Source organism: Camelus dromedarius, chromosome 9 (genome assembly GCF_036321535.1).
Source record: "Camelus dromedarius isolate mCamDro1 chromosome 9, mCamDro1.pat, whole genome shotgun sequence".
NCBI lineage: Eukaryota > Metazoa > Chordata > Mammalia > Artiodactyla > Camelidae > Camelus > Camelus dromedarius.
Window position 1 is genome coordinate 18,396,573 of NC_087444.1, and position 15,556 is coordinate 18,412,128.

General features: G+C 37.2%; 2 protein-coding genes and 1 long non-coding RNA gene across 16 annotated transcripts in view; 1 reads left to right on the forward strand and 2 right to left on the reverse strand.

Moving 5' to 3' along the window:
* PHTF1 (putative homeodomain transcription factor 1) overlaps window positions 1-1,706 on the reverse strand; it is a 59,276-nt gene extending 57,570 nt beyond the window's left edge. For 12 of the 13 annotated variants that reach the window (XR_010382232.1, XR_010382233.1, XR_010382231.1 and 9 more), the window contains exons 1-3: window positions 1,203-1,706; window positions 819-893; window positions 110-166 (exon numbers count right to left, since the gene is read on the reverse strand). Coding sequence is in view for 4 of the 13 variants with exons in the window: in XM_064488855.1 (XP_064344925.1) it covers window positions 110-166; window positions 819-863 (102 nt within the window). In the remaining 9 variants the exon portion in view is untranslated. Of the gene's footprint in view, window positions 1-109; window positions 167-818; window positions 894-1,055; window positions 1,177-1,202 lie in introns of those variants that run through there. The other variant, XM_064488854.1, reaches the window with a different exon arrangement.
* Window positions 1,707-1,782: 76 nt separating this feature from the next.
* LOC116154949 (uncharacterized) lies at window positions 1,783-5,606 on the forward strand. Its single transcript, XR_010382238.1, has 2 exons — window positions 1,783-1,879; window positions 1,996-5,606. It is a non-coding gene; the product is annotated as an uncharacterized LOC116154949 (long non-coding RNA).
* The window catches only part of RSBN1 (round spermatid basic protein 1), a 40,940-nt gene continuing 29,204 nt past the window's right edge, over window positions 3,821-15,556 (reverse strand). Inside the window, exons 5-8 of one of the 2 annotated variants that reach the window (XM_064488857.1) lie at window positions 10,522-10,689; window positions 9,103-9,211; window positions 7,992-8,459; window positions 3,821-5,943 (exon numbers count right to left, since the gene is read on the reverse strand). In XM_064488857.1, coding sequence (XP_064344927.1) covers window positions 7,995-8,459; window positions 9,103-9,211; window positions 10,522-10,689 — 742 coding nt within the window. In that variant the 3' untranslated portion in view covers window positions 3,821-5,943; window positions 7,992-7,994. Of the gene's footprint in view, window positions 5,944-7,326; window positions 8,460-9,102; window positions 9,212-10,521; window positions 10,690-15,556 lie in introns of those variants that run through there. The other variant, XM_010976208.3, reaches the window with a different exon arrangement.

Genomic DNA, 15,556 nt, shown 5'->3' on the forward strand with positions numbered 1-15,556 from the left:
AATAAAGAACACCACACTTGGTGGATAAGTGCAGATTTTTTTTTAAAGTAAATACAATCTACTTTTCACATTAATGAAGTAAAACAAAGCTAAAAATTAATCAATTTACCTTAATCTGAGTCTGTTCGATTGACTTTTCCCATATCTGCTGATCATATGCTCCAATCTGAAATAGGAAGCAGGCCATTTAAATGATGCAAAGGCAATGTTTTTATTTAGGTCAAGTCTCACAAAAGTAATCAAACTATTAGGTTTCAATATGATATCTGGGAAATGTTTGTGCTTCTCTGAGGCTGGAATAAATTATTATTTCCAAGGACTATTTCCTTCCAAATTCTGGAAGGTTTAGCTGCATCTAAGCCTAAGTTAAAAAGCAATGTCCAAAATATTTCAAATTAAGTATCACCTTAAAAGATATTTCCACTTCTTACGGGAAAAGCACCAGTAGGAAACCGAGAGAAATAAAAGGTAATGGACAGCTCAGTAAGGTTGTTGACAGTAGCAATGGGAGCTGTGCAGATAAAAGTTTTATGTCTAGAAAAACAGCAGTTTGATCAGAAACAAACTTTCAAAGCATTGCTGTGACACTATGAATGCAGCCTGGAGATGGGACGTAATTTGAAAATCTTATTCAGAGGCCTGAAACTGAGTTTAAAAGACCTACTGACCTTGTACATCAGTTTTCCCATGTATGTTGAGAGATACCTTGTAAGAACACCTGTACTACCAAGCTCAGGGAAAACTAACACGATAGGTGTTCTTTGTGGGAGCTTTTTTCCAGGAAGCATGCTTTACAACTAAAAATACATTGATATTACCTTCTTTTGGTACCACGATATAGCATCTCTCTCATTTGAGGCCATCTGTGTCTCCAGCCAGAGAATGGGATTTCACTGAAAATAAAGAAAAACCAGTCAGTGAGTCCAGTTGCTGAAAGGTACTCTCCCAGTTTGGGCAGAACTCAAAAACCGCTTCTCTCAGCCTCTCTCTGAGCTGCTGACTGTCTCATTCTCCGGCTGTTTGCCAGGGGGAAAAAAACAAAAACAAAAGCATACCAAAAAAACTCTGGCGCAGTGGCGACCGGAGATGCCTCTCTGCGATATTTTGTGCGAGCGTGTTCAGGGATGCAGAGGGAGAGGAGGGGAGGTCGCTGGAGAGGACCTGCACCCCGCCTCCTCCGCTTCCCAGCATCCGGCTCTCACCTGGTGCCCGCAGCCCAGCAGTCCGGCGGCCGGGACCTTCCTCTTCAGCGGCCCCCGCCCCGCCGTGAGGCCGGGGGCGAGGCTGCGGGCCCGGCAGGCCGCATCTTCCCCCCGAGGCGGAGACGCCGACAGGGCCGTTACCATGGAGACCGCGGAGGCCGCCCCAGCCTCGGAGGCAACCGGCCGCCCAGCGCTCAAGGGAGGAAAGTGTGTTGCCAGAGAGCCGACGCCCTCCAAACCCGACCTACAGGCTCATCGGACTGACCCTAAAATAAGCAAAGAATGAACTGGGAAAGGAGGGAACTAAAATGTGAAGGGGGTCTTCGCTAGGCCGCCAGTCGCTATGGCAAAGGCAGACGTCTCGGGGCCGGGCTAGAAAAGTCAAGTGCAAAGGCCCCAAGGCCGGGGTAGCAGCCGCTCCGGGGCGGCGGGCGGGCGTCCTCGCTAGGCCGGGCCGGCCTGGGCCGTGGCTCAGCACGCCGAGAGCTGGGCTACTGCAGCGCCGCAGACCACGGTGCAGCTGGGCCGCGGCTTCCGCTTTCCGGGTTTTACCGCGGAGGAGGCTCCGCCCCCGCCCGAGGCCTTCCCTCCGCGTTTCTGCCAGGTTCCCGGACCAAGAGGCTGGGGAGCCGCACGGAGATCAAGGCCACGAGCAGCTCCCCCAGATCACCCTTCAGGTCACTTCCTCAGAAATGACTTTCCCAGCCATCGGTCTAAAGGAGGTCGGTCCTGATATTCCAATAGTTCCCCATTTATTTCTTTGCAACACTTATCTTTTCTTGTGTTTTTGTAGGTTTCTTTGTGCTTAATGATTTACTATCGGTCTTTCTCCTTGGGCTGTGGGTGCCATGAGGTCAGAGACTGGGGGCTGGCGCGAGCCTGGCACGTAAGTTCGCAACCCTTGCTGAGTGAACAAATGTTTTCCTGAATTTACGCTGTCCTGGGACGAAAAGGCCTGGCAGGCTGCAGCTTACTGATTGCCTTCCTCTCCAGCCCCTCAGCAGCTGTGGGACTTCAGCGTTCTGAGTGCTCAAGGGTAAAAAGGGCCAAGGCTTGGGGCAGTTCCAGGGCGCTTTTCCCAAATTAGGGTAGGGGAAGGTAGCGGCGGGAAGAACCGTTTCTAGGTTAAGAGTCAAGCAGCTGATAGAGGTCAGGGGAAAGGAACGGTTGCGATCTCAAATGAATACTTAAAGATACGTTAAGAAGGTTTTAAGCCGCTTTCCCCTCTCCCTCCACCCTCCCCCCGCCTCTCTCTTTCTCTATAATTGGGGGGTGGGGGGGGCATTAATGGAACGCTGACCTCTAACGGCCATTCTCACCCCACTTGAAGTACACCTCACGTGTTCTTGCTTGCCTGACATGTAGCATTTGGGTCAGATAAAGCTAATGAGATAATGACTAGACCACTTCAGAAAGCCTAAGAAGTGCAGTTCTAAATGTTTTACATCTTTATTTTTGATTTATCAAATCGACATAAGGTGTAAGTTATCCCCGTTTTACCAGTGAAGAAAATCAACTGGGATAAAAGTAACTCCCACGAAACTAATTTAAAATTATTTTACCCAGGCTTTATTTTTATATTGCACACATGGGCAGTGGTTTCCTTTCCGCTTTTGCTTGACAGCTTTTCCCTTCCTTAGAGCTGAACACGACGAATCCCTTGGGTTTCAAGACAAATGGCTGACTTAACAACAACAAAAAAACCTGGAAAAATGACATGAGAAGGTCATTTTTTGTGTATCTAAATGTTTACTTTAAGACGTAAATTTACACTAGTAGCAAAAACATTTTACTTCATTGCTTGGCACACTAAGAAGCTTGGGGGAGGTTCCTGAAAGAACAGAATCAGGTAAGATGCGCCAGGAAAGAATCAGCAGCAGCAAATCATCTTTTAGGAGCCTCTGGACCAATTTTCAGTGCTTAAGTCTCTCACCTAACACAGGACTCTGAACCCAGAATTGCATTCTAATTCCTATTCCCACTAACTGACTTTTAGGCAATGTATTCAACCTAACAAGCCCATTTGCTCACCTGTATTATGGCGATTGTTATTGTTATCTTCCTATTGAAGGCTGTGAGGATTAAATGAGATATCCTCATATAAACAGCCTAGCCCACAGCAGTTACTCAAAAAAACATTCGGTCCTTTCCTTTTCCTTTCCTAATCCTAAGCAAGGGCTATCAGTGCTGAGAACAGTAAAATGAGAAGTCCACACAAATAAAAACTGATGAGGAAAAAAATCCATTTGGATTATGTCACTTAATACATCAATGACACCTGAAACACCTGTAAATTACCTTCATTAACTAACACTACATGCATGTACTTTCAAAAATAACATCCCCAGAATAAAACTTTGATTGCTCTCTCATAGGTATAAATCAATTAATGCAGCAAGAGGCACAACTGCCACAAATGCCTCCACTAACTGCCTCTCAATATGGATGAAATTTTCCCCGGGTATCTATGACCTTTTCTTTAGGAAACAAAGGTCACAAGATTTTCTAAAATATCAGAAAATAATAGGAGACACAGAAGGGAGAGATTAATACTTTAAAAAACAGGTTCCAGGTGGCTACAATTCACACATGCTATTCATTTTGTCACGAAACATCAGTAAAGGACAAATCAGACTTTGTTTATTAAAAAAATACTTTACAGGAAAAAAAAAACCTCTATGCATTCCATTGTCCTATTTTACAAAGAAATAGCTTAACAATTTAACACACTTAGACAGCTACAAAAAAGCACTGTGTTAAAAGGATTATTATTCACACAAATTTAGATTTAAGACTATTCATTAAAAACCTTTTTAAAACACTCATTAATGTCAATAAACAAACTAAGGCCACAAAACGCAAATAGTCCGCCAGGCAAATTATACATTTCATCTATATGCAAAGACCTCTTAAGATAAATTAAAGCCACAGGAAAAAAAGTCTTAGCTGCCAATCATAATGGAGTTTAGTCACAGAAAACACTATTACATGAAAATTTACAACATGTGATAGAAGTAGTACATAAGTATTTCTTTAGAGAGAATTGAAAAGTGCTATATTAAGAGACAGTGGTCTCAACTACATGCACAAGTGGATCCTAAAAGATGTATGAAGAAAATGGAAGGCCGTAATATTTATGGAGAGATACTTGCTTTTAAAGCAACAAACTTTCATAATGAGGATAGGTCCCTTATGTGCTAAAGAAAAACATCTGTCTTGTACATTTCCTCTACTGACTGCATGACCAATAAATACAACTAAAACCTGTTTTAAAAAAATTAAACTTAGCAGAAATACAAACCTCTGGCATGTACTAGTGAAAGGTTATTTTTCTAAAACTTGTAGCAATGATAAAACAGATTCATTAGAAAGACACAAACTCAATTACTCTAAAGGTATAAATGCAAAGAAAAATTTAATGGCAAATATAGGTTAAAATAAATGATCTAATAATGAGCTAATAATAATAATCAAGAATATATGCACTAATTGAATTTTGGAGTCATGTTCCTAAATTAGCTTTCATTCTAGACAATATTTATAGAAGGAAAGGCAATAAGCAAAAGTTTCTCCAGTCATTAAGGATGAACTTTATGCCTATTAAGACCGATGCAAGATGATGCAAGACATCTTTTCCTCAGGTTTATATTTTGTAAATAATTTGATTTAGTAAGCTCCTTTTTCCCCCTACAAGCGCTTGTGATATTAGTCAACTGATATTCCAACTGTCTCTAAGGGGAAAGGGCACCTTTCAAAAGTCTTTAATTCAAACCGATAAAGTACCAGTGAAACAAATTCTAAGTAAGCAAATTAAAAGTAAAATTAAGCCTAGGAATTCATTTTTAAAGTTAAAACTTTGGAGGGGGAATAAATATGTAGTTTTTTTTTTTTAATTATTGCTTTATGAATTTGGAATACCTCTTTGAATCATAATCCTACTCCTAGCATATCCTGGTAATTACAGAATGAGTTCTGGGGCAAGGGGAAGACTTTTCTCCTGATTAATGAAGACCATAAAATCATTCTAGTTACTAAGTTAGGAATACTCATTTACTGGGTCCTTTCCATAAGCACATTTTGAAAAATATCCCTCTGCTCCACAAAATACTAAAACTTGTAGCCACATTCTGCAAGTAATCTCAAAAAGTTGGCACAACGGATAATATACCAAAAAGGAAGATCAGCTTAAATTTCAGTTACAACTTCACTGCCATCACTACTTTAACAAATCAGAAAACGCCAGATTGCTCCATGCCTCACTCCACCAAACCGAATAATTTAATGATTTTAGAAAAGTTGCAATCATTTGTATCACTAAACTAGGATACAGCTTTAAAGCAGTAAGAAACTCAAAACTTGCGCTTTTATATTCATCAGTCTTTAAAGCATGCTATTAAAATCTAATACTCACATAGGACATTCAGTTTCCAGATACATTACTAGCTAAATGTTTCTCTCTCGGTTCTATTGCAATTCTAACATACAATGAATTTATTAGTACATGATTTTAAACATTTTTTATTCTTTTAATATGCTTATAATTGGAGTTGAGGGTAGAATGTTTTATAAAAAGAAAATGGGGATTTGCTTTTGATTGTAGGTCTTTGCAGATCCGCTGGTTCCTGAGTGATTATACACAGTGCTGGCTGTCAGGAGACAGTCTCCTTGTTTATTAGCAATGACCAGCTTAGATGACAGATGGCATCTGCTGGATGGCAAGTGGGAGATGGGGAAATCGGATCTTGGAAGACAAGAAAAAAATAAAAAGTTTTTGCTTTAACAACCTTGTTCTTCATGATTATTTTAAAAAGCAAATGTTGCCTGAGAAGAATTTTACTTTGCACAGCCTAGTAAAGCTCTATGAAATTCTTCTGGACAGAAAAACAAAACACAAGAAATAACCCAAACCCACATACTTTGTGATTAAGCCCCTCCCCGCAAAATAACAAAAAACACCCTCAAAGGCAGGTCCCTTAAAAACTAGTCTTGATAAACTAGAATTTAGCCTAGAATTTATACCCAAGATTTTAAAACACCCCTGCAATAATCACATTACTTTTCATACCATTCTAATTACCTTATTTACAAAGATAACTAAAACCAACATCACTTCCAATTCATAAATGTTTTACATTGAAATGTTTCTCTATTTGTCTTCATCCTTTGTAACAGAGAATACATACATATACATATATATAAGGAATAATACAGATTCTAACTAATCACTGCAGTATTTGCTGATGGTTACTTTTCTATCGGTTTACACAGTGACCTCTATACTTTGCTAATATGCATTTAACTACACAACAATATTGCACAAAGTAATATTTATATAAGATTTAACCTATTTCAGAATATTTTAGAGAAAATTCATATTTGATATTTCAAAAGATGCAGCTAAGTTTTTGTGGTGACAGACATAATAAAGCAGCATCTTTTTTTGCCTATGTTAATGTAAATATTCCAAATCTCACCCTCCAGGAAAAAAAAAACCTCCAAATTGCACTATAACCAGGTAGATACAAGGATCTGGTCTTAGGTGTGGGGAGTACTCTTCCTTTAACAAACAAAAGGCCTACTGTATTATTAACTAAGAGAAAGTGAAATGTGTATCACATTAACATTCCAAAATAACAGAAAGTTAAGACTACACTAGCTATATGAACTGTGCCTGTTTGAAAAACAATTGTTAAATACTCAGGCACTAATATGGATTAGGCTACCTGAAACTCTAGGATGAAGTCTAGTGCCATATTCTTTATAAGACAGTAGCAACACAGAGCAATAATAAATAAACCCAGGTATTCACCAGTTGAAACTAAATTGAAGTGTCTCAACAGATCTTTACCATGAAGAGGTTGATGCCAGCTGAAAAAATTAGTTTTTCCTAAGTTTCATGCACAAAATATGGCAGCCTCATCAGAAAGATAGGTATCATCCTCCAAGTTTGATACTCGTGATCAGTTTAGGAAGCAAAAGTATCCACACAAAATGTGAGGACGCTAGGAAGCAGAACAATAGAGTATCATGTCAACATTATCTCTTTTACCCAAAATATCTTCCATAGTTACCATGTATTCTAGAAGAGCTTAATGAACCATGGATAATGAATGACCAAGGACTATTTATCTTTAGATATTTTTAATTGAAATATCCACTGGGCTTTAAATAACAAATACCAAAAAAAAAAAAAAACAGTTTGGATCAGAAAGTGCTGTGCTTTCTCTTTTGTTAAGAAACCAGAGAGCCACTGAACTCCTTAGAAACTACCTGTTCTGTTTGGTTGGAACTAAGTAACTGACTTGCCTATGTACAAGAAGCAGGAACTCTTTCCCAAAACCTATGCCATTTTTTACTGTAGAAGCTGAATCTGTGCCATAAAAGCACAAGTACTAAACCATAAATCTGATCTTCTATCAAAAAACAGCAAATATGGCAAGAGACAAAGGCAAGATAAAATTAAGGGAAGTGAATAATTTACCAAATAAGAATCTGTTATTCCAGAGAATTCTCGTTTTGATTTGAAGAAGAGATTGAATTGTTACCTCACACCTTAAAACAGAAAGTAGCAGCAGACCCACTATTACGTACTGTACTAACGGGATAAGATACAACTCTTAACTTTGCATAATCTGTGTAAAAAAGATATGCTTGACATTTGTGGAATGTCATTTCTCTTTATAGAATTATAGGCAAGATTTCTCCAATAAAACTTAACTTAAGCCAGTTATAAAACTATAACTTCACATCAAAATTTAAAAAAGTTAAAAAATGTGTTTGAATATGTACATATCACACAGGAGTGCTTGAATGTTCCTGCAGATTGTGTTGCTGGTCAGAGTCCAGTCTACTTTCCACCTTTAAAACTGGAATAGGCTGAGTCATCTCCTCTTGCTGTAGATTAAGTTCAGATGGAGGTGGGAAGGATGATGAAGCAGTTGTTAAAAGCTGCATCTCTGTGCATGTTTTCTCAGGTTCAGTTTTTATCCTCACACACTGGGAGTCAACTTCTAATTCTCGCTTTCCACAGTCTACATTAGAACTGCTTTCTGTGTTTTGAGAGGCTTCCACAACGGGGTGGTACTGTTTAAGCCTTATATGCCAGGCTAAGCTGCACACCGCTGACACTGTTTTGAACTGATGAATGACATTTCTAGGGATGAAGTAGATATCATTGTCGCATAGCTGAATCCTAGCGTAACGAATGCCTTCCCGCCTCATTTGGTTAAGTTTTGCTTCATCCACCCACTGAACACACTGAAGAGAGGAGAAAAGTGGCATGAGATTTTAAAGTAAATTATGTAATGATTTAGTCAAATAAAATATTATAATTAGCATAGGGAAACAGGAGGGTCAAATTAAAGTTAAGCAATACTAAATGATATACAACTTTCTAAAATTTCCTGTAATTCTTGAGACACATTTTCCCTCATATTTCACTGTTTTTTTAGTAAAAAGTACAGGCTGAAGTTAGGAAGGCCTAGGGAATCATTTAGATAAGTATTTCAAAGTGCAGCTAATCAATATTCTCTGACATACATAAGGGCAACATTCATCTGCTCCCTCAGTGTCTTACAACCATTTGCAGGTGAGGACACGCGGTGCAATGGGGTTAACAGCTGAGATTGCTCATGGCCAAAACTGAGCTCCCTGGGCCCTGGGACCATCCCAGGCCCACCTGGCATCCCAAATATTGAAGAGATCCTAAGCATTCTGCTTGGGAAGCTCTGTTTTAATGATTTTCAACACCCTCCACACACAGCCTTTAATAGTAATAAAATTAAATTCACTATCCCATGTATACAACTATAAAATAAAATGGGTAAAAATACTTATTTCCAAAATCTCACTCAAAGAGTAATAAATAAGTAATAACTAATAAATAAGCTAAAGTCATTACCTGGGAAACCGGAGGTTCATGAAGGTCTAACTGAAGTCTCTGTACAACGTCAGTAAAATCCTCAGCATGAAAACAAATCACATCTTTGGTTATACGAGGTTGGTCACTCCTAAAATTAGCAAAATTAAGCTTTAGAAACAAGCATCTCATAACTGAAAGTGATCACAATGAAATGATAACAAAGAAAATGACAGTTCCTGTACACTAGCACAGAAATAGATGCATAGATTCTAAGGACAAAGTATATCTTTGTTTCTTTAATCAACTTAAAAAAAAAAAAGCTGATTTTTTTTTTAATTTAAAGAAATTTTATTGAAGTTTTGTCAGTTTACAATGCTGTGTCAATCAATAAAGCCACTTATAAAAAAATGAAAATTAGCTGTTGTAAAACTAAAACATCAATGACTAAAAACAAATAGTTTTGTTGTAAACTAGTTACATTGGCATCCTCTAACCACTCTGCCCACATCTCCTTGCCACCCTATAATGTCAACATCAGGGCAGAATGAAATGGAGACCTCAAACACATCTCAGCCATGCAAATGTTATACCTTTCAGTTTTCAAAATAGCAGAAAAAAGCTAAATGATCTTTAACTTGAAATACTTATTGTCAACCTGTGACTGAACTATATACTTCTAAGAAGAAGGTCAGATGAAACTCAACCATAATATTGAAGGCCCTGAAGGCATAAATATGAAAAACAAAGTAAAACAGCTTTTAAAAAAGCTAAATTCTATGTTGAGCCTTGTTAAAACTGGGCCCCAACCAAATGTAAAAGGGTGCAACCTCTATGAAAAACAACAGTTAAGAACAGAATTACCATATGGTCTAGCAATTCCACTTCTGGGTATATACCCAAAACAATGCAAGCAGGGACATGAAGAGCTATTTGTTCGTAACAGCCAAAAGGTGGAAGCAACCCAAGTGTCCACTGACAGATAAATGGATAAACAAAATGTGGCATATACATATAATGGATACTATTCGGCCTTAAAAACGAAGGAAATGATACATGGTACAATATAATGAACCTTAAAGATATCATGCTAACTGAAATAAGTCAATTATAAAAAGATAATGACTGACTCCACTTATGAGGTATTTAAAGTAGTCAAATTCATAGAAACAAAGTAGAATGATGGTTACCAGGAACTGGGGGGGAGAGGGGAAAAGAGAGTTATTGTTTAATGGGTGCAGAGTTACAATTTTATAAGATGAAAAAGATCTAGAGATCTGTTTCACAACAATGTGAATATACTTAACACTACTGAACTGCACAGGTAAAAACAGTTAAGATTTTAATTTTATGTTATGTGTATTTTACCATACTTTAAAAAAATTGTCCCCAACCTTTCAAACTGAGTCCATATCTTAAGACAATATAAACCAATCATGCAGTTGAGTTCTATTAACTTACCATTCACCAAATTGTACAGCTTTCAAAACCCCAACAGCAGCCGTACTCTGCCAGTCAAACCCCTGACCTACATGATCAGCATGAGCTCTTGTCCTATCTTCAAAGAGGACTTCACGGGGTTCACTGGTCCGAGGTAGGTACTGGAGATTTTTAATTTCATTCATTGATCTGTAGTTGATTTGGTTGTGAAGTAAAGGAAGGGGACAAAGCATTAACAGCAATAAGGCAAAGAAGTCTGCTAAAATACCAAATTTTAAATACAATGAGGGCTGAGAGGGGTTCAATCATTTTGATCATTAGCATTTAACACACTAGAGTGTAATGCTGAATGTGATTACCTTCTCTCAGTACGCCATGGTAACACAGAAGCTCTGTCTTTGATTTGGCTCAAATGTAGTGTGTGAATATATAAAATTTAGTTGTCTATGAAGCAACAGAAAATACAATTCAAAGTTCAAGGCTGTATGTTTCTTTGCCCTGAGTCATTTTTAACTCTCAAAATATTCTACTAGACTTGATTCAAGGCGGCAAACTGAGCATCTACATGATCTCCTTCCACATTAAAATGAAAGTAAAAGGCTTCAAACTAATGTGGCAGGGGTAGGGAAGAGTAGTGGAGGAGTGGATGAGTGTACAGATGAAACAGAATTGGCTGTGAATTGACAACTGTTGATATTGAATACATGGGAGTTTATTATATTTACCTTCTGCTTTTTTTATGTGTGCAAAACCTCCTAAATATAATAATCTAAAGGTGACAGTAAAGGAATTAATATGAAGCAACAAAGGAAATGAATCAGTGAATGAACAAAATCAACACATTTCTGGAAGATGAAAAATGACTAAGTGTCTTGAACTAATGAAACTGAGCAGAGAAAGCCACAGGCCTAGACTATATAAGAAGGGAATGGCAGCTAAAAAGGCAGCAGGCCTGCCCAACAAACCTTGGAGAAACCTAAGAGTCAAGAGAAAAAGGCTAGTATAACGATGCTAATGGATAGAAATGAAGTTAAGCTGAGAAAGAGCCAAATAAAGTGAAATTCTGCAGATAAACCTGTCACCTGCCACCTCGTGGTAGAAATCTGGACAGTCAGGCATTTAGCCTCATGGGTGACCCACCAGCAACTATCCTTCATCTTAATTTCCCTGATAAAACTCTGATTTTTATTAAGTATCTGCTCCTCCCCTATAGGGAACCTCATTCACAAGCTCCAGAGGTAGATCCTGACAAGTTCTGGCAAATTATGCTAAGCTTATTTGCCAGTGACTGATTTAGGAACGGGCATGAATCTGGCTAGCAGTATGAGAGGCAATCTGGAATATGAATGTGGAATATACAGGAAGACTTCTGGGAAGTTTCCTAGCTCCTAAGAAAGAAGTAAAAGGAGAGAGTCTCTTCTATCAGATGTAACCAGATCCAGATGTGGTACCTAGAACAGCTACAGCCAACCAGCAACCATAAAGGAAGCCACTGTAAATACAAAGCCTAGGCAGAGAATCACAGAGCAGAGAGGAAAAAACCTGGTTCCTTTATGACAGCACTGAGCCATTGACTATATGGTGCCTAGAGTCTGCCTCTCTGAACTTCTTGATATACAGAGGATAACATTTTATTTTATGAACCAGTCTGAATCAGTTTTATTGCTTGTAATCAAAAGTATCCTGACAACCAAGCCACCATACCAAGCAGCCAAAAAAACCCTGCATGTTCTTCTCTAAACATACTGAACTTAACCATACGATTAGAACTAACATAATCCTCTGGTATTTGGAACATCCTTTAATGTCCAGTTCTATGCCTGTTAACTCTAAAGTGAAACCCACCTATTGACAAGCCTCACTGAAATACAACTAGAACTCCCAGTAAGCCGAATGCTTTATTCCTTAACTTGAATGGGTCAACCAATCACCAGATATATGAAGATAGCCGATGGCAGCCTGACAAAGACCAAAATAAACAATGCTGAAATTAAAGGATTTTGTCAGAAGCCAAGAGTCAAGTAAATGTCCCAAAATTGAAAGCAAAAAGATAATAAGAAACATAATAAGAAAACTGAAAGCAAAAGGATAAGAAATAAGAAATGAGGATAATCAAACTGGGTTCATTATTTAACCAACAGTAGTTTCAGGAAGAAATAATAGAGAAAATAAATAAATTACTGAAGAAACTAAGCAATAAAAATTCTGAGAAATGAAAGGGGACACGAATCTTTAAGTTTAAGGGACCCACCAAAAAACAAAAAGGATTTAAAAATGAAAATAGAATGAAAGACCCAAATAAAGACCCAAAAATATCACTGTGAAATTAAGCTTTCAGAGAAGAAAAGAAAGCAGGTTACTTACAAAAGAACAAAAATTACATTGGCATTAAAACGTCTCTTAAACAATAGATACCAGAAGACACAAAGGCAGTGCTAAAAATTCTAAGGGGAAATACACCCTCTGAACTCCAGCTAAACTATCACATTTAATGACAGAAAAAAATTTCCAGACATATGACTCAATACCTACCTTTTCTTACAATATAACTTGCGCATGTTCTCAGACAAGAAAAAGAAACAAACCGAGGAAGACAACCATAGGTTAAAGCAGAAAAACTACTAAACGGGAAGTCCTAGGTAGGGAACTGTGAAATAAGCTTTTCACACTGAGGTAAGAAAAGAGAGTTCCAGAAGATTTCCAGGTACAAAGTGACATGTTAGAGCAGACAGTATGATTAAAATTCTGGATTCATTAAGATAAAAGCAAAGAATGCAATGTAACTACCAACACTCTACCCCCAAAAAAGGCTATATAAAAAGGCAATACCCAAAGGCACAGTAATAGAGGAAAAGGTCAGTGTGATTCTAGAAAAAAGTAATGTATCTTAAGCAATAAAGAGAGTAAAAATCAGCACAATCCAAATATGAAACAAACTAAAATGCGGCACAATTTTCAGTATCTAGGTGAAATAAAGAAAAGAAAGATCTTTTTGTGTATTATTCCTCTGAGTGATAACAAACCACTGGAACCCTAGAATGCAAATTTTAGCCTATTAGTTTGGTCTGCAGTAAACTTACCTACTCATAATATTTAAAATGCCATTTACTGGTTTTCAAATTTTAGAACATACCTATTGACAAAGCATATAATAGAGCCTAATTATGTTTTTAAAGGAGACTCTGAATTAACCTCAACAATGTAAAAGCACAGTTAACAAAAGTAGAAAGGGGATGAAGAGCATAAAGTAAGGGTCATTTAACTATCTGGAGAACCCATGAAGGGAAGGAATCCCTATCTATTATACCAAAAAACTCACAAATTTCTTGTCAAAGCCTTAAAACAAAACAAACAAAACAGGCATTAAAAACAGAAATTTTTTTTGCCTTTGGTAAAAAGGTGTTTGCCTCTGGAGGCAAAGGTGGCCAGGTTTTTCATTATAAACCCTACTATACTGTTCACTGTTTTAAAACCCTGTACATATATTTCTCTAGAATTCATAAATTTAAAGATCATCTTCACTAGCAGTGCCCTTGATAACTAGACAGCTTCTCACATTGATTTCACCACTTTAAGCAACAGGGTATTCTCATTAACACAGAGAGATGACATTAGTATTTAAGTTCTGTTTTATTCACTCTAATTCAAAGTGCTTTTGAATGCCTCTCCTAAGAATATTTTATCCAATAGAAATAAGATTTAATAGCACCTCAGGTTAGTGGAGAAATAAATAAATGATGTTGGTACAGCTGCCTAACTACTTGAAAAGAATGTTAAACTAACTCTCTCCCTTCATACTGAAAGGAATACTAGCTAGATAAAATATATAAATACTGAATTCACCGATGTACTAGAAGAAAATGTAGGTAAGTATTTTATAATACTAAATGAGAGAAGGCCTTTCAAAGCCTGCCACTGAGAGAAACCTCAGAGGAAAAGATCAATCTGACAACATATAAATAAAAATTTCCGTGAGTTAAAAAAAAAAAGAAACTGAAAAAAACGGAGTAAAGAAAAACCTTTAAGCTAAAGTTTATGCTAAAAGAAAAATGAGAAAAACTTGCAACGTAAGAAAAAAATAATAGTTATAATTAATACACAGGGATTTTTACACATTAAAAACACCCCAATAGAAATATGAGTAGAAAAAATTAAAAAGGAATCACAAAAGAAATACAAACCCCTAAAAGAAAAGCAAATTAAAATAACACATTTTTGTTCAATCAATCAACAAAGTTAAAATGAATGTTGGTGAAGGGTAGGGGGAAAAGGTACTGTCTCACTATATGGGTGAGAGTATAAATTGGTACATTCCTGGAAGTCAATTAGGAATGTGTATATACTTTGAGCCTTTAGTAATTTCTACCAAGAAAATAAACATGCACATGCACCTCCCTCCCTATCAACCAGTCAGCCAGCCAGCCCTCTAAGTCAGTCAGCCATAATCAATATGTTGTACATGTTTAACAACTGGCTTTAGAGGGTAGAAGGCTGATTTGTAGCTCATATGCTGCTTTCTGTGGTATAAATACTCTCAACATGGCCAATTTCAAGCTACTAATGTGACCTCACTCAATGTGGAATTGCGAGGCTAATAATCGCCCTATGAGCTGGTACAAACAGGCTCTAGCATATCACTGTCATGTTTGTCAAAACACCATTTATATTGAAAAACTGGAAACAATTTACATGAATAAAGAATTGGTTAAATAAATCTTGATACAACCATACAGTCAAAACTACATAGTCATTTAGAAATGATGATATGGCTGCATTTTAATGTAACACATAAATCTAAGGGGGAAAAAAACAAGTTTTAAAGTAAACATCACGTAAAGAATGAGTTCATTTAAGTACAAAGAAAATTTATGAGCATACATGGACCAAAATTTGAAAGGTTAATATGCCTAAATGGGTGGGATTATAGGTATTTTTTGCCTTTTTACTTTTTTCTATTATCTGATTTTTTTTTAAGTTTATAATAATCAGGAAACAAACAATGGTCATTTCCTTTTGGGAGACTATAGAGTAAAGGTATACAACACTTAAGAATTAA